We start from the raw sequence: 22703 nt of genomic DNA, 5'->3' as shown, positions 1-22703 counted from the left end.
AATTTTCTGTGGCAGCTGGGAGTCAAGTATTGAACTCATATACTCCTCCTGAGCAATCTGCTCTAGTCAATCGTGATTGAACAAGAAGGCTGGACTAGACAATCTCAAGAGATCCCTGCCAATCTCAGTGATTCTGTACTTCTGTGTATAGTGGGCAGGGCTGAGGAATTGAACTTGCTTTAAGATACCCAACAAAAAAAACCACCAGCTACTTTTATCCCCACTGGCTTCATCATACAGCCCGAAACAGAGTTGGGCCAGCAAACCCGCTGTGCAGCAGCAGCAGCCTGGTAAGAATAACAGTAAAGGGTGCAGGGAGGAGGAGAAGAGGGACTGCTTAAGCCAGGACCATCAATCTGTGCCCTACGGTCATTGCTCAATTTAAATTGGTGAGGTAGGTAAAGCTTATATGACCACAACACTCTGAGTTTTACCCACTTTCCCAGCACAGGGAGGCCAAGCTCAGCACGGGGCATCACATGGTGCCCATGACTACGAGGGTGGGAATTTTTGATGCCGGGTAGGAAGGTGCAAAATGCACTGGACTGTGTCTTGACCTGCAGTTTCATCTTTGGACTTGAACTCTAGGGTGTTGGCAGGTGAAGGGAAACTGCCTGGAGAGGTAAATGGCATGCAAATGCTTCACACCCCCATTGCGTCGGAGCAATTAGGGGCCGCGTCATTACTGCCAAGAGCAACTGCTCTTACCACAGAATTCTCCGTTTTTATAGTTTTGACTTGTAAGCAATCCTCCATGCTCCTTGTGGTGCTGTTGGCCTCGGGGCTCTCCTCTGAAATCTTGCTGCTCTGCTTGGCGCTTGCCTCATTGTCCCCATTTTCCTTGAGTGGAGGTGGCCTCGGGTGAACATCGTTGCGCTGTTTCTTCGTGACATGGGCATCAGGCCCGTGCACAGTCTTGACATGTTTCCTGAGGGAACTAGGGTCTGTGTACCGCTTCGTGCAGCCAGGGATTTTACAGACGTAGGGTTTCTGTTAATACAAGCAAATCTTGGGTTATATTTAGAACAAGCCCAAATATTCCAGGTACAGTGTATGGGCCAAGAAAATACAATGAGCATAGCAGCTGGCAGCAGCAAAATGTGGAGCATCTGCTCCACAGGATTCTGTAAGACTGAGATCTCTAAGATGTGATATATGGGCTGCTGCTGATCCACACAGACCTGGCCAGTCATTTGATGTTGGCTAAAGTCCTTGTTTTCAGTTTCTGGATTAAAAGACAGCTAAGAATTCATGACATACCTTCCTAATACTACTTTCCCATGTACGTATTTGCTCGGGTGGCCACAGGAATGTTTCCTGATTACAGATGGGAGGGAGGTGATGTAGGGGACTGGCCATCATAACATGTTCTCCCTGCTAAGGTGGGGTCTATACCAAGAAATGTCTGAGACCTTCTGGCTGGTGGAATTCCAGTGAAACCAAGCCAGACTGGATTCACCCTACCCAATCTATCATACCACTCCAGCACCTGTCACCTTGAAATCTGTTGTTGTGCAAAACAAACCACAGGCATGCAATGTTTTTTTCAGATGATAGCACTCCAGTCCTGAATTCATGAATCATTGATTGCCACAGGAAAACAAGGCTGAAGCCACACTTCTGAAAACCGAAGTCAGCAAACAGATACTTTTCTTCTTTCAACTTTTTTTTTTTTTATTGAGTTTCCAATTCCAAAGTGTATTAGCGCTGCAGTTGTTTGAGCTGGTGCTGCTGCGCTGGAAGCTCTGAATTCATCACAAGTTCCTCTTTCAGCCTCACAGCTACTCTAACTATTTTTCTGCCAACACACTAGGATAGATCCATGAAAAAAAAGATAGATGTTGTTTGAAGGCTACCCAAAATGACCATTCCTATTCTTTTTTTTTTATCTGGTTTGTAATTTTGTCCAGAAGCTTAAGTGAAAAAGGCGTATATATTCTTTGCAGAAAGCCAGCATCATGAAAAATACTGAAAGTCTGGTTTTTATTCAAAAGCATGCTTCCTGACTGATCTTGGCACATCACTTGAACAAACTAAATCTTCATAACACCCCACTAAGGTAAATATTTAATATATTTTAAAGCTAGGTAAACAAAAGCACAGGAAGTAAAATAGTCTGTTTATAAATCTTATGAACCTTTTTGACGAGGCATTATAGAAATACTATTTTTGCTATTAAAACCTACTCTGAAGAACAGAACCCTTACCATGCATGCTAAAAACTCTACATAAAAGAGTTCAAGGATTTTTCATAAAGATCCTTTAGGCCCAATAAATCTCATTTTTCAGGTATTAATAATTAGGGTAACACGATCACTGTGGCTTGGACAGAAGACACTCCACCTAATGGGCTACGACCATGCTCTTCATCAGGCCATACCCCCTGCAACTGAAATGAGCACAGCTGCTGTTTTGTGGGCAAGCCATCATATACCCCCTGGGTTATTGAGATTCTGACATCTAATGCAGTGTATGCCCTACTGAAGTCAACAATTCAGATATCTCAGATGCCTCCCTCCTACTCCCATACACACACAGCATGATACTCCTTAGGGTGGGAGAGCTGGAGAACTCCCTAGGCACTCAGCAGAACTGAATTTCTGTATTTCACCCTTGTTTAGCTTGGAGAAAATGTCACCCCAAGCCTCTGGCTGGTCATGAACTCATGCCACTCTTTTTCGTATGCACTGGAGAAGTGGTCATGGGATGAAATTCCTTTTCCCAGGAGTAACTTTGAAGGTATCCCCTGAAGGGATTCAAATAGTCATTGAAAGTTTAAAATTATATAGTGCATGTGACATTTCAACAATTGAACAAAAGCCAGTGTGGTATTACATCCCCAGCTGTGAATTTCAGCATGTTTGGACCATACACCTATGTCCTGTCACACATTGATAGAGACAAATACAGGGAATCTGAAACTTCCCCCTTAGAGGAGACATGGATAACCAACTCTGAAACTGTGGTGTATTCTAAGTAAAGGCTGAAAGCAGAGGAAAATATTTAGTAGGTAGCTAAGAACCACAATAGATTTACCAATGGGTAATGGGAGATATTCACAGCCACAAACTCCCACTCTGCATCCACGTGGTTTTGTGAGCCAAGGTCTCAATGCAGTTTGCTAACCCATTGGTCATGGCCACAGGTCACTGCAGGACCCTCACCTGGGCCTGTTGCTCAATTCAATGAGCTTTGCCATAAGGAATATCATCTGTTGCAAAGGATCATGTCATAAGTTCCTCAAAAAGAAGCTGTCAAATATATGGCCCAGAGAGCCCTCATTTGCAGCCTACTGATCACTCACACACGTCTTGGGGCATGCCTGTGTTTCATCAAGGAGGGCTGAACAGCAGTTCAGGAGTAAGCATGATCGCAAAGTGTAAGATCATGCAGTGCCACATAGTTCCTGTGGTAAGGCTCAGCTGCTCTGGTACAAATCCTCCACCGGAGGCTACGCTGTTTCTGCACCTGGGGAGGCTTTTGCATCTTCCAGGGGAAACAACAGCAAAGGATAAAATCCCTATCTGAGTCTTTAATTTGTGTTGTTGGATGCAGCCTGTACCAAGTGTCAACATATCAGGGTCCACCACAGACAAGGAGTTGGATGCTCCTGCCCTACAGCCTCACCTTCTTGCACAATGGGAACCCAAAGGAGCAGACCTTCAAGTGTGTCCAAGCTCTGCTCAGACGAAGCGAGGAGTCATCCCAGATCCAGTGCAGCTCCTGATCTGGATCACTTGGGAAACTGAACCCATCAAAGAAATGACATTTAATTATACAGCCAAAGCCAAAATTCCACATGTAGGAACATGGGCCACCATCTGGCCCAACAGAAGGGAAACTCTGGCCTGCCTAGGAAGGATCCTGGAAAAGCTCTAGGGGTTCCAGCTCAAGTGATATACACCCAAAAAGAGGCTCACATACTGCTCCAGTATGGACAGACTGGGCAGAGCGAGTCTGCATCCAGCACTGAAAGTTGTACCAGCAGTCTTGATCCATCCACATGAGAATCCTTAGGGATGGAAGAGAGATGCAAAATTGATTTATGGTCAGGAAAAAACACTGCAGTAATGGGAATATTCAGTGGCTTGATTGACTTCTTTAGCTTATGAGAAATAAGATGGAGAGTGACTTAACACTGTAGTGTTATGAGGTGGAAATAGCAACGAGAGGGACATTGGATCCAGCACTGGAGGAAGGCAGAGAAAGCATCCAGGGCTGGAAAACAAGCAATTTCTAATACCTGAAATGTGAGATTAAATCACAGCTGCCTACCTTTTAGGTAAAAAAGCTTTAACAGAGCAAACTTTTTTTAGTTAAACATCAGTTACTGGCAATGCAGGTTGCTGAGCAGACAAGAGGTTGCATGTCCTGTTGGTCCCTCCTGGCCTCAAGGTCTGTGTAGCCTTAAACTGACCCCAAACTACCCAGTGCCAGTGTGAATATGGGTTAATTTTAACCTGTGCTCTGCTGGGGAAGTGGCTCACTACTGAAGGACAATCCTGATGTCTGGATTCATACCCAAACCAACTCAAATAACACTGAGACCCAGGACGTTCATCGGGTTCATCTCAGCATCGCACAGCATCCTAGACGTTGAGTACTTATTCTGACTCCAACAGAATCTCTGAAACCTACAGAGCTTTGGTTATCACTAACTAATATTATGCCAGAGATAGAAATACTCCCAACAAGCCTTTTGTAGACACAGCATCTCTTTAAAAAGCTGTCATCTGTGGCAATTGTGTTCCATTCTCCAATAGTCTATATTTAACTGTTGCAAATTAGGCTACAGACTGAATACTTCATGGCTGCAAACACTATTAGAACTTTGGAGTGTTGTTTTTCTTCCCCTGTCAGCTAATTAGTGGTAATATAAATTTCAATCGTCGGCCGTGGTTGATTGCAACAGACCATCACATGCGTTACAATAAAGGCAATTTCCTCTGCTCCCCAACTACTAATAGTGGGTCTTAATTAGCCAAGGTTAACAAAGCATTGCATTGTGCTCTATCATTGTACATCAAACGATGGAGGGAGTATTATTTCCAGAGTGTCAGGATCCAGGGTAGCTGTTATACTACTGCAAGTCTGCTCAACAGTAATATTAAACACCACATGCACAACTGTACAATCCTATTTGTGCTATTAAAATTTATAAATTTGGAAAATGCTTGCTTTAATTTCCAAAGCCGATTAAAAAGTTTGCATACTTTAACATCTGTTTATGATTTCAAACATGGCTTTCATAAATATGAAGCTAATGTGGTCTGGCTCTCCAGCAAAATAAATCCCATTAAAAAATAAGAAAAACCTCTCATTACAGTAGGTTTCTTTTTACACGAGTCCAGTGTGTAAAATGTATGTTTATTGTCAGCAAAATTAAAAAAAAATGCCCTCCATTGAGCTGTGGTGAGCCCAGGCTTACCTCATTGGAATGCGTCCGGTTCTGGTGCTTGGCTCTGTCCGAGGCATTGGAAAAGGCTTTATTGCAGCCTTCGTGTTCACAGACATAGGGTTTTTCTCCAGTGTGGGACCTCAGGTGTGTCTTTAAGTTCTCCAGGCGGGAATAGGCTTTGGAGCAGCCCTCAAACTAAAATAATAAAAAAAAAAACCCACAAGAAGAGTGATTAATTAACCAGAAAAATTTGATTTTCCCCCTGCCTAAACCCTTCTCATCTGTTTCTCATTCTTTCTTTTTTCCTTCCCTTTAAAGGGCTTGTGTTTTAGGGAACAACATCCACTTTGTTGGGAGAATTCACTTCCCCAGGCAGGCCGAGAGTTTCAGCAGTGTCATACTTAAGGTGCTGCTCGTTGTTGGGTACCCACCTGACATTTCAACAAAAGACTCTTTTTTTCCAGCAGGGTTGGAACATGCCTTTACTCCTCCCAGGGCTCCCTTAGCCCCTCCTGCCATCCCTCTGCAGGTAACACACTCAGCAGTGGAGGCCCTCTCCTCCCCACCCAGAGAACTGATGGCTTCTTGACAGTTTGACCAGCCTTGCAACTTCACTAGCACCAGCGCTGGAGAGGCCAGCCAATCCTCTAACACACAAGAAGAAATCTAGCAAGCTTTGAAGTTTCCCAAATTACATCTTGGGTCTACTCTTGGAGGATGCTGTGGTCAGGTCATCTAACATTACCACTTTAAAAAACAAGGCTCTCAGTCTTGAAGACAGATGGATATTTGGATGACAAAACAGGCCAGGAACCTTCCTTCTGGAAGGAAACCAGCTGCCCACACAACAAGAAGCAGCAGCTTGGGGGACACGGCGAGGCTTCAAGCGATGCAACCTCTACTCTGGCTGGGCTGGAGGCTTCTCCCTTCACCTGCCCTGGCTGCAGTATGGGAGGATTTCACCCCAAACCAAGGAACCTGTCTTAAATGCTCTTTGACAAAACAAGTGAACAAGTGGGAACTTAGAAACACTGGAAGAAGTTTTAAGAAATGCAAGGCTCCCTTCCAAATTCTAGCTAAATGCTGCACTCGCTGTTCAGCTGGTAGCTTTGAAAACCCATGCTGCACTTCCTATGCAAGCACTTTAAAACACACTAAATTTCAACACACAACCCCTCTTTTTTTTTTTTGTTTTTGTTTTTGTTTTTGTTTTTGTTTTTGTAACGTATGCAAGCCACAAGGAGTTGTATTTCAGCAGGTCACTTAAATGTGTCTGCAAGTTCTGACCAGATGTGAAAAGACTTCACGTTGCTATGCTTGAGTCTCGGGCAGTGAAGAAACTACTGTCATAGTGGGACAGGTCATGCCACAGCTGGATTTCCCTGTGGGCAGCTGAGTGGCCTTACGTGTCCAGAGATCTGGTCCATTTGGGCAAGGGCCAAAGGCAGCCCCATGCAACAGCAATGGTACCTGCACCCTTGTGCTGCATGGGCAAGGGACCCGCCTGCACTGCTAAGGAGGGAGGCTAATGTGCAGCCCATGAAACCCATAAAGCACATAGGCACAGGCTGATCCCATATAATTTTGTTGTGCTGGAAAAGAGGTAGGGGTTACTTGAGCTTCCATTTAAGGTCTAGTGCAGGGATGGTGGGTGTAAGGCAAACTTGCTCTGCTCTCTTGATATATCCAGATCACTTCAAGGACAGGAGAATCCTGCAAGAGCTGATTCCTTCCACCACTTTGTCAGGGTGGGATGGATCCAGTTCCCCTTCCTCAGATGACTTTCATTAGCCCATTAGGCCCACAGAACATGCCGCAGCTCTGAGGTAGCACAGAATATCCCTTTCTTCTCTTGCCCTGTACAAACAGCGCTTTACCACTTGAGTCGCTTACAGTTATTGAAATACATAATTCCATTTGCTGGAAAACAAAGGGAACTCAGCACGAGGCAACTCATGTGTCCCTCCTGGTTTTGCTGGATACTGACACAAAAATGTAGTTATTAAGAGCAAAAGTACTGAGGCCACATTTTCAAATAAGAGCTTCTTAGCAAAGCAGCCTGTGCATGTTCAAAGCTGTTGTTCCCACTCTTACGTGTGGATTTGATTATGTCAGTGGGAGTTCTGTCTGTCATCTGTTGAAATAATCCTTGACCAAATCCCAGGCTGCAATGGGGCTCATCTGTAGCTTTATGTACACCACAAACTTCTTGTCTGAAACAAATGGTGCTTTGAAAAATCACTGTCAGACTTGGATAAGGAATGCTATGCCACAGAAGGGCACCGTCTGCAGAGCTGCCATGTATCCCAGGCAATTGGAAACCGGTGGTACTCCAGTTTGGGGAGAGTTGTTGCAACATATCACACACAGACTGTAGTTCTCCAGGAGGCAGAGGATGACCTGAGATTTGAACACACAGCCTTGCCATTGCTCCAGTGTGACACAACTGAGGCTTGAAAGAGGCAGGATTGTGCAGTGGTGCCTTTTTCTGCTCCATTACAGCACCGAAGAGGATGCAGTTCCTGCTGCTTTTTGTCTTCTGAGTCGCTCTACCTGCAAGGGCAGGGCTAGACTTTTCCTCACTGCTCACTGTCTAGCACACCAATGATCAATATTCCTTGATACTTTTAAGGAAGGTTGGTAAAGCACTAGAACCGGGCAAAGTGCTTTAAAAGATTAAAACAAAGGACATGGCCCTGTGCCCTGGGGAGCTTATGCTCTAAATTAAATGAACACAGGGTTGGAAGATTGATAAAGGAGTCATGCAGCAAGCAAATCATACATATCCTAATATTTGTAAGCAGGAGCTGGGGCAGAGCCAGGAAGGGAGAGAGCTGGAAGTCACTAATGCAGCAGAAGAGGAGGAAGATACAGGAGGAGAGCTCAGGCATCTATGGAGCGGAAAGAAAGACTCATCCCTGAGACTCTAGGGAGAGGAATGGTGTAATGCTGACAGCTGAGGAGGTATGAAAAACTGGCAAGGGGAGAAGGCAGAGAGTAGAGGATATCAAAGACAGGGATGGATCTTTGGGAGGAAAAAGGGCTGAAGCATATGTGGAAAGAGAGGGTGAACACTTCCCCTCTACCAGTTGGCCACAGCCACAGCTCACTTCACTATTGCATCACCCATCGAGCATCCCTGGCTGCCACACATCAGCCAGTGGTGCAGTGAGAGAATCCACATGTGAGGGCAGATACGTGCTTTAGTATCTCAAGGTTGAGAGGGAGGTGAGTCCAGCTCTGCCATGTGCTAGACAAGCCTGTACTGACAGGGCTGAGATATGAAATAGCACCCCATGATCCATGGTCTTCCTCAGGCAGTGTTTAACACTAGGCACAGTGCTGCTTGCGTGCACAAGGTCTGGGAACCGAGCTCCTCTTGGGGTTTAAGCTCCCAGGGGCCACACCTCTGGATTAAGAGAGCAGAGGCAGGAGGTGCTGGCCTAGCCCCCCAGGCTGGAAGGAGGCTTGCATGCACACTCGGGTATGTAGGTGAGGGAAACTTGCAGCCCCAGCACCAGTACTGGGTGGTGCTAAGTTAGACACGACCAGGGTTAGGTGGTTCCCCACAGTGTAGGGTTACTGGATTTCCTTCTTGGATATAAGCAACAAAATTGGCTGGTTTCTACCTTAAGTGACTTGTTCTGAGTCACTCTGGATCTCTGTGGTAGAGCTAAAACCATTTTCCCCAAGGAAATGCAGTTCTGCCCACTAACACCTCAACCACCCTCCGTGACCATTTGCCCTGTCCCCAGGGCGTAACCTGCAAGTAGCTGCAAGCCAGACACAAAGAGCTGGACTGGCCCTGAGCTGGGTGCCAGCAGGTACCCTGGGAGAGCCCTGCTTGAAGCCATGCGTGTGTCTGCATGCACATTTGTGTGACCACCAAAGTCCAGCGTCCCACTTGCCAAGCTGAGATGCACCATGTGTCCCTGCCAGCTCACCGTGCACTTGTGTGGCTTCTCTCCGGTGTGCCTTCGCATGTGCACCACTAACATGTACTGAGCCTTGAAGGGCTTCTGCTCCCGTGTACAGTCCTGCCAGCGGCAGACAAACTCCTTCTTCTCCCCATGGATGTGATCGTTGTTGATGTGCTGGTAGGAGAGAAGGAAGAAGCAGGTCACTCCTAGAAGAGCTGATGCCAGCGAAACACGCACGGTGCTCCAAAAGTCAGCCGTTCACTCCCCAGTGCTTGTGGTCAGGCATTGCACCTGGGTCCCAGGTGCACAGATAACACCAGGGACACAGGAGGCAGCTCTGAGGTCTGCTGTGTCCTGCAGGAGAAGGCGCACAGCACCCAGAACACCAGGCGCTGGGTCCAAAGCAGCTATAAATGGGAGGTTTGCAAAAGCAATGGGGACCCATGGTGCCAGGGAGAGAGGAGACCCCTCAGTGCCTCTTGGGCTGCCTGGTGCCACTGCTGGGGAGGATGACAAAATCATTTTTGTCTCTGCTGAACCCTCCTGTGCTGCATTTACACAGCTGGGTCCTTTTCCTGGGGCGCTGCTGTAGGATGGGGGAGAGGAGGAGACAAGCCTCAGCTGGACTTGATCTTAAAGGGCTATTTTTACTTACATGATTCTATGTTTCTAAGCCTGCTTGTGCACCAGCCCTTGTAGAGGCCCTAAGACATCCACCTGCTGTCCAGCACTGTGGCTGGCAGGAAATGACAGCATCTGCGAGCTATGCACCAAGGAAAGCTCCACCGCCTCAATTACTGCTAATTACTCGGGTCCCTGAAATCCTGTGCTGGGGTGTTGACAAGCCAGACCCAAAACGGGGCCTTCATCCACCCCGGGAGGAAGATGAGGGTCACTTTTTCCCAGCCCAGGGCAGATGAAGCCCTGCTGAAAATAAACAGAGCTGGAGACCAGCCTGTCGGCAGTGCTGTTCCTGTGGTGGCTGTGTCTCCTTGAATGGGGTCTTTCTGCCAAAAATAATGCCTGTCCTTGCTCCTGTGTTTTCAGCAGACATTCATTGACAGGAAATCCTAAAATAAACCACTCTGGCTTTGGGTTTTGGTTTTTTTGTGCTGAGATTTTTTCCAGCCCAGCCTTCGTCCCCCCAGCCAAGGCCAGGCACACCATGTTGTGGCTCGGTATGAGACTTTCTTGGGGTGGTGAGGCAGCATGAGGACACAAAAACATATTAAAACAGAATCACCGACCTTCACAGTCCCAGCTGAATCCATCCCCAGCGTTTTGTGTGCCATGGCCCTATCCTGGGGACAGGCACCTGCTGCTCGGAGCACCAGGTCTGCCCAGGGGCAAGAGGGGGTGTGTGGCACTCAGCTGGTCCTTTAGGTGCCATGGCTAAACACTGAGAGCCCAGGCTGCATGCTGGGAGGGTCAGGCGAGGCTGGGTTGGGGGGAGGCTTTCTATGGGTTTGGAGTCCAGCCGCCTATGGTTCTGGTTTGATAACATGGCAGTGGTGTGTGATTTCAGCCACAGATGGTGGACATCTCTGGTGAGGTCCCCGGGAGACCCATGGGCATGCTTAACCACGTCCAGACCAGATTGGGAAGATACATCTCCTGGCTCTGTTTGCGTGGGAGTCTGACTTGCAACCAAGACTATGCATGGCAGTGCTAGCAGCGGCGGAGTGTATGGGCTTGCCTGTTTGGTCCTGCTTAGGCCAGAGGAAGACACATTTACGGGAGGGGGGCTGTAGTCCCCCTTCAGGCTTATTAACTCACTGTCTGGGCAATATCTGCTTCCCATCACATGGTGAAGGAGCAGTTGCACAACTCGCCACACTTCAGCTACAGCTCCATAGCCCCTATCAAACTCCCACCTAGCCAGAGGCTTTACCTGGGCTTCTCTCAAATAGACTGTGGCCTTCAAGGCTGGGAGCAGCAGCGGTGCTTGCAAAAATGAGCCCTTACTTCTCACATGCATGTCTCCCACAAGCATATTACCCACTGTGTATGGAGAATGGACCCTGCATACCCAGGTACTTTGCTCTGCACACAAACTAGAGTTTTTCCACGCACGATGGGATGCCACCTTCTCAAAAGTTGGCCCACAACATCTGTATTTCATTTGCATGTATATTTTGGGCAGCCCAAATCCACAACCCCATGTTTCTAGTAATCACAGTACAGAAGGCTTCTGTTTTTATAACCTTCCAAGTTTAGGAAAATTTTGGACATTCTGTCAAATATTTTTCTTTGGGTTTTCTCTGGAAATAAATTGTGCTGAGCTTCCTGGATCAGCCCTGCACTTTGCTCTGGGCAGAGTTAAAGAGTCTTTCTTATGTCTGAGAGGGAAATGCACAAATACTGCTGGACAAATGTGAGCCCAGCCCATCTGATGGGGCTGCTGTGGTTTAACCCCAGAAAAGCAACGCCCCATGGCATGTAGTGTGCAACCCATTAAGCAACTTATCACTCATTTGGCCCTGAAAAGCACTTCCAAATCTGCCTGTACTCAAGGACATGTTGCCCTGAACCAGTGACTTCTGGCAGAGGCAGGCAGGTGCTAACCTTAGATGGAAGAAGAGTACAGGCCAAAAATTATCATTTAGTGTGTGTTCCCTCTGTGCTAAGGTAACGTTTCTATGCAGAGCTTAGGGAAACGGAGACTGACGCCTACTTGGTGGCGTCTAAACACAACTAAAATGAAGATATATAAAAAAGGGTGAGAGCAGACACAAGCCCTCAGGAAGAGGGCTACATGTGAGTCACACATTGGTGGCCCTGGCAGGCCTGGAACCTGGCTGAGGCAAGCAGCAAAAGACTGAAGGGAAAGGAGAAGATAGCAGGGCCTGTCGCAAAATTGCTCAATCCAACATTTTGCTGCAAGCAGAAGGGTTGCTGTGGCTGGTGAATTCCCAGCATCTCTGGGATGACTTCAAATGAATGGGGCTCATACCACAGACCCGAAGTGAGGACTGGAAGGGTGCTGGGCTGGGGGTAAGATGAGGCTCAGACACAGATCACATCTGATTTCACAGGCTCTCGCTCTGAGTTTAAGAGATTTTTTGACCAGAGAAGCCAAAGGAAACCAAGTGGTGGATTCCCAGGTGAAGCAAAGCACACAAAAGGTTCTTGGAATTAATTAGAACTGAAAATCTGATTAATGACTTGGTTTGGGGATCCTTCAGAGAGCAGTTTTGACACTGGTTGGGGGATATCACTGTGATTACGGAAGCCCTATTTCCCAGTTTTTAAAAAATCAACCCACTTTATTTCGGGCTCTGACGATGACACTGGAGCATGTCTAAACTCTGGAAGTGCTCTATTTTTGTGGGAGGGATGAGCTGAGCAAGTCAACAGTTCCTAAGTGTTATGGCCCCACAGCTCATGTAACAGCAGCATAAAAGGTTATCACGGCCTGGGTGAGGACTGAGGACAGCATGGACAGTCCCTGACCCATAGCTGGTGTAGGTGCATGGAGAGGCTCAGTGAATACAGCCAGCAAAGATGAAAGGGCTCAGTCCCCTTCCCCATTTTCTGATCAGGTCCTCTGCACAGAGTCTTCTGTCATCGGGTCATGCACAAGGGAGACAGAAACTTTAGCCTCAGCAGCTGAGAAGAGAGCAACATCAAATAATCTATGAGAGGCTTCTTGCAGCTAAACTCCTTGGGGAGCAGCGACCTGCTTTGGCAGTGTTTACACACCGTATCTCTGATTTGCACCTTTAGTAGCTCCCAGAGTGAGCTCTGGCTGTACAGCAGCTCGTGATAAAAAATGAGGACAAGTGCACAGAAACCCAAATTTATCGCTGGGGTTTCCTCCCAACCATTACTCACATGGACAAGCTGCTCTTGAGTGTCATATTCCTTTGTGCACCCTTCCCAGTGACAGTTCGTCTCATAAATAACCTCAGGCTCCTGTTTACATTCATCCTTATCTAGATCTTCTTTCAGGTCTGTCAGATGCTCCTGCAACACAACAGTGCATTGTATAAGGTGAACTTCTTTCATCTGAATTCCTCCGTCACTCATAGATTACGGGGCAGGTATCAACTGATCACAAAACCATGCTCGTTGTGGTGACACAACATCCTTGATTACTGTGAAATAATGAATTGCAGGGTTTTGGTAGAAATGGATCAGAGTTAATGACAGGACATGAAACACCCCGAAGCTGTAGTCACAGTGATGCCTGGCTCCAGCCAGGTCGTGGGCAGTCCCAGGAAAAGCTGGAGAAAGGAAAAGGCTGGTTTTTGACCTTTGGTTGTGTTCTTTGCTGGAGCAAAACTGACCTGGGGGAGTGGGGAAATATGAGCATGAAGAAACCACAGAGCAGTCAGAGCCTAGCAGTTACTGTACCCACCTGACACGGGTTGGGGAGGGGGGGGTCTGTTTTCTGCATCTTTCAGTAGATAAGAAAATTATACCTAACATTTACCCAAAGATTTATGCCTGCAGGGTGCTCCACAGGGACAAAGTGGTGAGCCCTCAAAGCACTCCTCTGAGATAGGGAAATTTGGGAAGCTTGAGCAAGAACCAGTGATGAGTGGGTTGCAAAGCAGAGCTCCAGGGGCTCTGGACTCATAAATGAGTTACTTTAATGCTGGGCATGCTGTGAGCTCTCTCCTTAACTTCTGTCTAGCCAGCTCCTCAGTGCTAAATGAAGCACAGAAAATTTTTGTTATGGCTACTATGAGGATTAAAGCATCAGCACCTAAACAATGCAACATAATTAGTACCATTTAGAAGTAAGGACAACTGTCGGCTCTGCACGTGTCAGACACTTGCACAAGGCAATCATCAGCCAATATTGGCTTGGGAATTTAGCAGTACAAACCCCTGCAGGTTGTGACCCCCTTCATTCCCTTTCCTGACCATTCTACTACTGCCCAGCACCAAGTGTCCCGCCTCCAGGGCAGCTGTAGGCAGGAGCATCTGGGCTGACTGACCACATCAGACGCTGTTCCTCATGATTTAATGCTTCAACTGGGGCTAGTTGGCCCCATAAGTGTGTAGACACAGTCAGACCCATCCTGCAGTCTTTGACCTGCCCAAACAGACCTATCTGGCTGCCGTCTCCTTCCCCACCAAGACATTCCCAATGCCTACTGAGGGGCTGCAATGATTAATGACTTAATGGCATTGTAGAGCTTGGAAAGTGAGACGCTCTGTATGAAAGTTCAACAATTTTCATTAACTAGCTCATGACATACGTGCCAGCTGTGACTTTTCAATTCAGAAGTTTAGATATGGAGAGGAAGAGATTTGTTTTAATTAGCTCTTAATTTAAAGAAAAAAAAATAATTGTAAGGTGGCTCTTGGGACAGGAAGCTGTAGTAATTTACAGAAAGACTTCTGGAGATTCAAACTATGTCAAAACCCACAGCAACAGTCTGAGAAAGTTCAAACAGCAGCTTCTTTTTCCTGCATTTCCTATTTGGGTAAGCTGTGAACATTATTTCTGTTGAAACATTTCTCTCCATGCAAAGTGTGGTCTTGGAAAAGTGGAATTTTCTACTAAAAATCTTACTTTGCCAAAATTTTTACGTTGTCTGTTGGAAAAATGGAGTTGAAGCCATTGTAATTTGTTGAAGAAGATTGACTTGTTTTACTTCTGGCTAGTTCAACATTAATCTGAATCTTACTGGAGCTATTGTGGTAATCGTAAGAGCACAGTTAACTCAGGTCCCTCGTGCCTGGTGCTCCTCTGTGTCCCACAAATCTTCTCTGCATTGCATTTTTTATATTACAAGCCATCATGGGAGATACTGTCTGGCCAAGGATTTTAAACACCCAAACCACAACTCACATGAGGCATTTCCAGTACAGAATTTCCAAAACAAAACACACACATGCTTTTTTTTTTTTTTTTGATGGATGAACTTCATACTCTGCAAAAAAATGTATCAGTCAATAATTAACTGACTGTAACTCGACTTTTCAGCACAGTCTCCTGCAGAACAGGAATCCCCAAATTTAACAAGTTGCTGTCAGTTAGACCAGCTCAAGAAGGGACACCCACTATGCTCAGTCTTTGAACCTGTTCTCCTTGCCAAGAAAGGGCTGCCTCTTACAAAGTACTTTCCAGTAATTTCCCAGTCAATACTGAAATGTTGCAAGATGTGAAGCCTACATTTCCCTTGGGGTATTACTTCACAGATCTCATCATTAGGAACTATTAGACGATCAGCATTCATTTTCCTTCTCTTAATTTCACCTTGCTATTCTAATCAAACCTCCTTGCACCACTTTAACTTACTCCCTGCCTTCTTTCAGTGCTTATTTCACATAAGACCCAGTGGATGAAACTCTGGGGCAGGGCTGCAGGGCTGAGCCAGGCTGATGCTACCTAAGCACTCCCTGTGGCTGGGCACACACCTCTTCACGTTGGAGCAGAGAATGGACGATGACAGCCATTGAGCAAGCAGCTGTCTGTCCCACAGCTCCTCTGCTACAGATGCTTTAAGAAAGCACTTGATGGCTTTCAAATCTTTTGTCAGTTGCTGCAAGAAATAAACACATGGCCCTATTAGCCTGGGTGGTGGCCAGATTGTTTTTTTGGGGCATGTGCTTTTGCAGCAGCATGTAGATGCACTCCTAAACCTAAAGCTCCAGAGAGGTGCCTCTTTGCCCTAATTGTGCTGACTACAGCATGTTTATCTTTCCCTGATATGCTATCTTCATCAATTTTACCAGCCCCCTGATGACTGCACACGTTGCTGTCCCCATGCATCATGCTGAGACCTGCTCCTGAACCAGGGCAGAAGGAGAAATTTGTCATCAACTCTTCCCTTCGCTTGACAATAACACGGCCTAATATTTCATGAAAATGAAGTGCCCAGAGCACTCCTGATAGTTTACAGTTGTGATAAAGGACGGTCAGATGGATACTGTCAGCCATTAAACAGTTTGCAATCACAGAGCTCTGGAAAGAAAGCAAAGGCCTTTGGGTCCTTCCTGGTGTCAAATGTTGTGTCACCAGTGTAAAGGATGTTTCTAGGAACAATTCCTTGTTGAATCAAGAAGTCGTCCGTTTTTTGCAAGCTTGCTACCTACATTCAAGATTCCCTCATAATCTATGTTTGCTCTGAGACACTAATGCTGCTTGCTTTGGAGCACAGAAAACCAGGCATAATTTTTAAATTATCATGCTTGAAATACTCCCTCCCTCCTTTTTTTCTATCCAAGCACAGCAACTGCAAGCTGAGTCCCAAGCACCCACTGAATGCCTCACTCAGTCACTGCAGCTCTGCCCTGTACCTTGCTGGGCTTCATGCTCCAAGAGACACCAGCCTGCCTGGCAGACTTTGATGCCTTGCTCCTCGCTGCAGCAAAAGGTGCCAAGAGTATCATTCCCAAAGACAACAAGACCCAGCAGCTCGCTGCCTCGGCCCCACAACACGTCTCGTACCAGGAAGGTTACCTGTGTGGTTGGGGACGCTGGAGGCAAACCCTCAACTTCAGTCTTGACTTTGCTGCGCTTGTTAATTACTGGATTGACTGTGCTGCTCACGGCCGACTCGCTGCTCTGCTTGCTCTAGGAAAGAAAACCAGGCAAGAGACAGCACAGGGTTTGCGATGAGGGACAGACCGCAGCCCACCTCCTCATTAAAAATTAACTTAAAAATCAGTCAGCGTTGAACTTCAGAAGTGGCCAGGGACAACCAGGTTTGGTTTTCACATGGAAGATAGTCCGTGTGGGTTTGTGCAAGAGGGAAGAGCCAAGGGCAGCATCAGCTTCTGCAGGCTCACCAGTGAGCTTGGCCTTGGCATTGGTGCTCCATTTCAGAGCGATCTAGTCCCTGTCAAAGCCATCAAAACCTTATGCAACACCCCACCCCCACCCCCCTCCCCCAAGCCACAATTTTATTTCTCAATGGGATGAAACAATTTGTTGAGAAAATGAATTCCTGGGGGGAGTGGGTGGCTCTGGTTACGTGCGAGGGCTCTGGTGTGTTGGGTGCATGAAAGGCTATGTGTATATTTTGCTAAGCTCTTAAAAAATGAGAACAACTTCAGGAGAAAAAAACATCCCATTGTATGTGCATAAAATGGGAACATCAACATTTTAAATACGCTCTTGCTAATTGCTCAAGATTGGTCCTGCAAGTTATTAAACAGAGGCATAACTCCTGCCAGCCACATTATTCTGGTAGCCAGTTTGTAAGAAGAAAACAAAACCAATCAATCAAATAACCTTCAATAACAAACAGAGTTTGCAGTGCAGCAGCCATGAGAAGTCCTAAAACAATAAACCAGTCTGAAAAGTTCAGTATGATACAACTAAACCAACAATTGGAAATGGGTGTGAAATGAGGTGAAATAAGTCTCTGGGGAGAAAAGCAATTGCAATTTAAACTTCCAAAGAATGAAAATGGGAAGGAAAAATTATTAAAAGCGTGCTAGATGTATTCACTAACCCTGTGCATGTGGTGGGCTTGCACACACATGGATGTGCCTGTGTGAACTCACAGGTATTTGCAAGGACACATTTGAGGCATGGGATTTCATACACATAGCATTCCTAGTTTTCAAAATCTGGCCCCTAGTTTTGCAGACCTTAACAGGAAAAATCAACAGCAGGGATACCCTGAGAGAGAAGCTACTGAAAAGGAAGGAACAATAAGTAAAATGTCTAGAGGTCCTCAGTAGGATGCACTTATTTGTTAAAGAGAAAAGGAATAAGGTGTTTTAAGACCACTGGCATGGTTCATGTCAATAAGAAAAAAGGAAGGAGGGATTGGTGAAGGAACTGATGAAGCTTGGTTCACAGTGAGCAGGCACTTACCTGGCAAAACTTTCCAGCATGTGCTGAATTCCCTCTACCTGAATAGCACATGACTCATGTTCAAGGAGGTTTGCTGCCTGAGATGACCCTGCATATCATGTTCAGTGCTTTGATGGATCAAGGCCTTTGGTTTCTGCATGGGTAGTATGTGTGTGCAAGGAAGGGAGATAGGTGCAAAATTTGGCTGTGACTAGACCAGAAACTCTTTGTCAGGAGGAAGAAAAAGCAATGTAAAGGGAGAGCATGAGCAAGTGGAGAGCAGATAAACTCCCACAAGCACCATGCAGGGCACCTCCCAACACATGGAGAACGTGCCTCCATTTCCCTGTGTGCCATGCACAGAGAGAGCCAGGATGGCCACCCCTACCTGGCTGGAGTCAGAGATGCAGTTGCTGTTGCTGCTGATCTGTGCCGGCGGTGGGTTGACGGAGATGACTGCCATGTGCTGCCGTGGGGGGAAGGTTGGGGATGGCTGGATCAGGGGAGGAGTGTGTCCAAAGGCTGAGCTCAGGCCTCTCTGCTGCGTCAGGATCTGCTGGTATGTCACAGGGTTGATGGGGTGGGGGAAGCTGAACGCTGGACTGCAGCAACAAGAGGAGGAAGAATGATGAGGAGTTATTTTAAACGGCATTTATCACATTAGCTAGTGACTGATTCAAGTTTGGCTTCCTGAAGACTCCAGGAGACAGCCCGCATTGTCCCAGCTAGATGCCTTCAATGCCATGAAAAGCCTGACAGCCTGCTTTACTTCAAAGACAGGATTTGTCTCGTGTGTGCCTCAGTGAACTTGTGAAGCATTTCGACCCATGTATCTGACTGTAATTTCTTTGCTTCCTATGTTTCAAAACAGCCAAAGCCCTTGGCAGGGAGTGCACAAGAGCATGGGGCTTGGACATATCTGGCTTTGGAGCCCCCAAGGCTCCCAGGCTTCCTGCAGACTCACACCTTGGGGTTTTGCTGCCCTGGATATAAAAAAACAGCATCACCTGGCCCACCTGGCCCAGGTCACAGTGGGGATGAATAACTATTCATTTAACACAGTCCAGAACCATGCAGTTTACTCTGCATTTGGGTGAGGGGGATGCTGGCTCAGGGGACTGCTGAAGAATGTCACCTTTCATATGTAGGTCACTGGTTCATCTCCAATCTGGGTCAGCAGTGACCAGACACACCACCAGCTCCAGGCTGCTTGGGCGCTAACTGGGGGCAACGGGTCTGAACCAGGATGCAGCAGTTGCCAGCATACAAAGCTCTGCTTTTGGAAGGAAGGGGTTCGCTCCCAGGGGCGAGTCCCCTCGGCAGAGATGGAGACGCACAAGAAACGCTGTGCTCCCTGTACTCTAGGCGGGCGATGCACAAACCATAGACTCTCAGCCCCAAAATCAATTATTTGCCACCTTTAAGAGATGGCCATCCTGAACCCTTACCCTCATGGTATTTTGATCACATCACTAAAACTGCCCGTGCTGTGAGTGCTCAGCAAACAGGGCCATAATTAGCAGCACGCTTCATTTCCAATTTTGCTTTTAGAGAAAATACTTATTGCTGGTGACCATACAGCTAGAATTTCTGTTCCAAACCAGTTAATGACAGCTTGACCAAAAGAATAAAGGGCAAAAATCACTACAGTGTAAAAGAGCTCTGGGAGGTAAATACGCACTGCAGCAAATGAGGTGTGATGTCAGGCTGCTGCACAGCTTTGTTACGATACAGCAAAGTCCAAAAATGACTTTCAGAACTGCTACTGGGATCTGGATCTGAGTGGGTTATAAAGGATTTAATTGCTGCCACTAAGACATTGTTAAAACAATAACAAAAAAATCTTTTCACCCCAAATAGCTGACAGTTATCCTGTTATATACGTAACCCAGTTTACAATTCTTGACCTTTAAGATGCACCTTTAGAACACCGAGAAGTTTCGAATTCTATATTATTACTTGATTATTCCCTTGGAGTCCAACAACTGTCCGATGGGTCAGACTCAGCACTCTACAGTTATTCCCTTGGAGTCCAACAACTGTCCGATGGGTCAGACTCAGCACTCTACAGTTTGTTGAAAATACCAGATGCTACCCTGAAAAGCTTAAAATCTGAGTGGAAGAAGAGATGCTACAGGTATGCCCAGTTAACAACAACAGGTGAAAAGACTAGAAAAATATGATTACCAAAAAATCAGTTGCAATTTGTTTAAATCAGTGTTCTGTTTGATTTAAATTCAGTTTCTGAAGGATGGTGCTGGATAAAGTAACTTACAAAATTAATGCTACAGTTACTAATGGCAATATCTCTGTTTTCCCCTACAAGTTTTAGGAGTACATGATCTTTATAAAAGCTTGCTTTGCAACATCAGTATTAATTAGAGCTAACATTTTTAACAGTTAAGTAATAAAAGGAGTAATAACATTGTGAAACCTGGGTGAAGCAATCACGGCAGGAATTGACAACAGTGAGCTGCCTAATGTAAGTGGTTTTTAATTAAGATTTGAACAAAACTTTACTCAAGGGCTTAGATTTGTTTTAAATATGTTTTTAGCATTAGACTCTTCAATCTGCAGAGGCAATATATTTTTTTTAAAGATTGTGGGCCAATAATATGGACGATACTTTGAGGCAATCTCCTAAAACTGAGGGTTTCTTAACCAGTCCAACTGCTCACAATGAACGTTTTGTTAGATGAACTTATTCCCTGTTTCTGCTTGCAGGAAGGCATGATCATAGTGTAATTACTGGAAACCTGGTAACCAATAATCCCAATCCAGCAACTCCCCCCTGCCCCATATGGCACAAAGGACCCTTCCACATGCAAAACCAGGTGGGGGCTTTGATTTAATACACTACACAGCCCCAGTGCACAAAAGCAGAAGTTGCAAGGAAGGGGGGGGTTTCCCTTGCTGAAAGATCACCCCTCCTTTCGGAGGGATGCTTATGCAGCTGCACAGAGCCAGTCCCAGAGCTTTACCTGATTGTCCCAGCAGATAAATGGCCGTAGGAGCCACTTGCTGCTGAACTGCTTCTGGAGTTGTTGATATACGCCACAAGAGAGTTTGGGGAGGTCCTGATCATTGTCTGGAGATCAATGCTGGCGTCGGACAGCGGGGAGATGGACAGGGCTCGTTTTCGGCTTAATCTCGGAGTCACCCGTGGGCTCGAAAACCGGGACACTGTAGGAAAGAGAACCTTTGTCAGACAAAACCAGCGGGCTGCTGCCTTCCTGCAGGGTGGCAGGAGGTGCTGAGACCTGCTGCACTTGTGACTGCTGTGGGATGTTCAGGAGCCAGGAGCAGCGCAGGGACCAGCTCCACTTCGACGTGAGGCTTCCTCTCCCCTGGGCGCTGAACAACAGGGGTCAGGCAGCACCGTGAATGTCCGCTTGCTTCGCCCTCCTTGGGGGATAAACAGAAGCCTGTCCATCACCCCCTTTCATCAGCACTAAATTAACTTAAAATTAAAAAGGAAAAGGCCCTGCAAGGTTTCCATGAGTGCAGCCGTCCCTTTGACTCGGTGGCAGCAGCAGCAGCGGGCCAGAAGAGCCGCACGTCAGAGCCGGGGCAACCCTTGGAAATGGCGTGTGCACTTGTGTGCGGAGGGAACGGAAACCAAACAAGCGCGAGCACAATGCTGGCCATCCAATTAATGAAGGAGGCGAGGCTCCAGGAGCTCCAAAAGTAAATTAAGAGTTTTAAGAAAACCAATTTGGCAGCTCAGGCACAAAGTTCAAGCTCTCCCCCTCCGAGGGGACCTGCCAGTGCCTGGACCCTATTAGCAATTGTCAATCATTCAGGCATGAAGTCATTTCCAATGCTGCCAGTCCCGTTTGTGGATCTGCAATACATGGCGAGTTACTACTGTATGAATTTGGCCTCTCCCAGCGTTTCAGCACTGCTAACTGGAACGACTGACTTCATCCGGAGGAAACTCTGCCCAGGCCTGACCCACCTGCAAATCTCTGGGGTGGCATGGACAGGATCTGGGGATGGGCCGTATCACAATGTTTACCAATACCAGGGTACCAGATGCAAAGCCTGACCAACCCCTAGCCCTGTGTGGCATGGCTTATTCCTCCAAAGCAATGAGAACAGTGTTAAGGTCACCTGTTTTTTTTTTTTTTAAAAAGATTTCTAAGGGTAAAATGTGCCACTCAGGCATAAGGTCTTGCTGGTAACCCCCACCATCCACCCAGGGATGCAGGAAGGCTCAGCTGCTCCAGCTCCTTCCCTTGATGAGCGCAGCACTGTATTACTACCCGGCTTTTCCCGCAGCTGTCTCCCCAGAAAGCTTCCTGTGGGTATATCCTATTAAACACTGTGAATAAAACAGTAACTTGCCCAGACAGGCAATATGAGCTATTTTCCCCTAGTTGGCTGGAGGGATGGATTTAGGTTGTATATCACCAAATACAAGCCTGGCACTTTCCAAAAGCATAAACTTTCTGTCCTGACGACAGTGCTGGTATGTGAGAAGGTGAATGGGATGTACAAGGAGGTAAAATATATCCTGCCAGCATGACCAAATAGTTCCTTGATTTGTGTTGGCTCACAGAAGTTTATGTCAACATTTCCTTGAGACCAGTGGCTGGGTTGCAGTCTACCAGTCTCCACA

The 22703-nt window shown here is 46.6% G+C and overlaps 1 protein-coding gene across 3 annotated transcripts in view; it reads right to left on the bottom strand.

The window, feature by feature from the left end:
• GLI2 (GLI family zinc finger 2) overlaps positions 1-22703 on the bottom strand; it is a 199924-nt gene that overhangs the window by 9006 nt on the left and 168215 nt on the right. Inside the window, exons 1-8 of one of the 3 annotated variants that reach the window (XM_027804510.2) lie at positions 21343-21598; positions 21064-21265; positions 18471-18684; positions 16739-16852; positions 13153-13284; positions 9343-9492; positions 5429-5593; positions 709-990 (exon numbers count right to left, since the gene is read on the bottom strand). In XM_027804510.2, coding sequence (XP_027660311.1) covers positions 709-990; positions 5429-5593; positions 9343-9492; positions 13153-13284; positions 16739-16852; positions 18471-18684; positions 21064-21167 — 1161 coding nt within the window. In that variant the 5' untranslated portion in view covers positions 21168-21265; positions 21343-21598. Of the gene's footprint in view, positions 1-708; positions 991-5428; positions 5594-9342; positions 9493-13152; positions 13285-16738; positions 16853-18470; positions 18685-21063; positions 21266-21342; positions 21599-22703 lie in introns of those variants that run through there. The other 2 variants (XM_005432460.3, XM_027804507.2) reach the window with 2 other exon arrangements.

The sequence above is a fragment of the Falco cherrug genome, chromosome 8 (genome assembly GCF_023634085.1).
Source record: "Falco cherrug isolate bFalChe1 chromosome 8, bFalChe1.pri, whole genome shotgun sequence".
Taxonomy (NCBI): Eukaryota; Metazoa; Chordata; class Aves; order Falconiformes; family Falconidae; genus Falco; species Falco cherrug.
The sequence above is the reverse complement of the archived record's forward strand: the minus strand, read 5'-3'. Positions and strand labels throughout refer to the sequence as shown.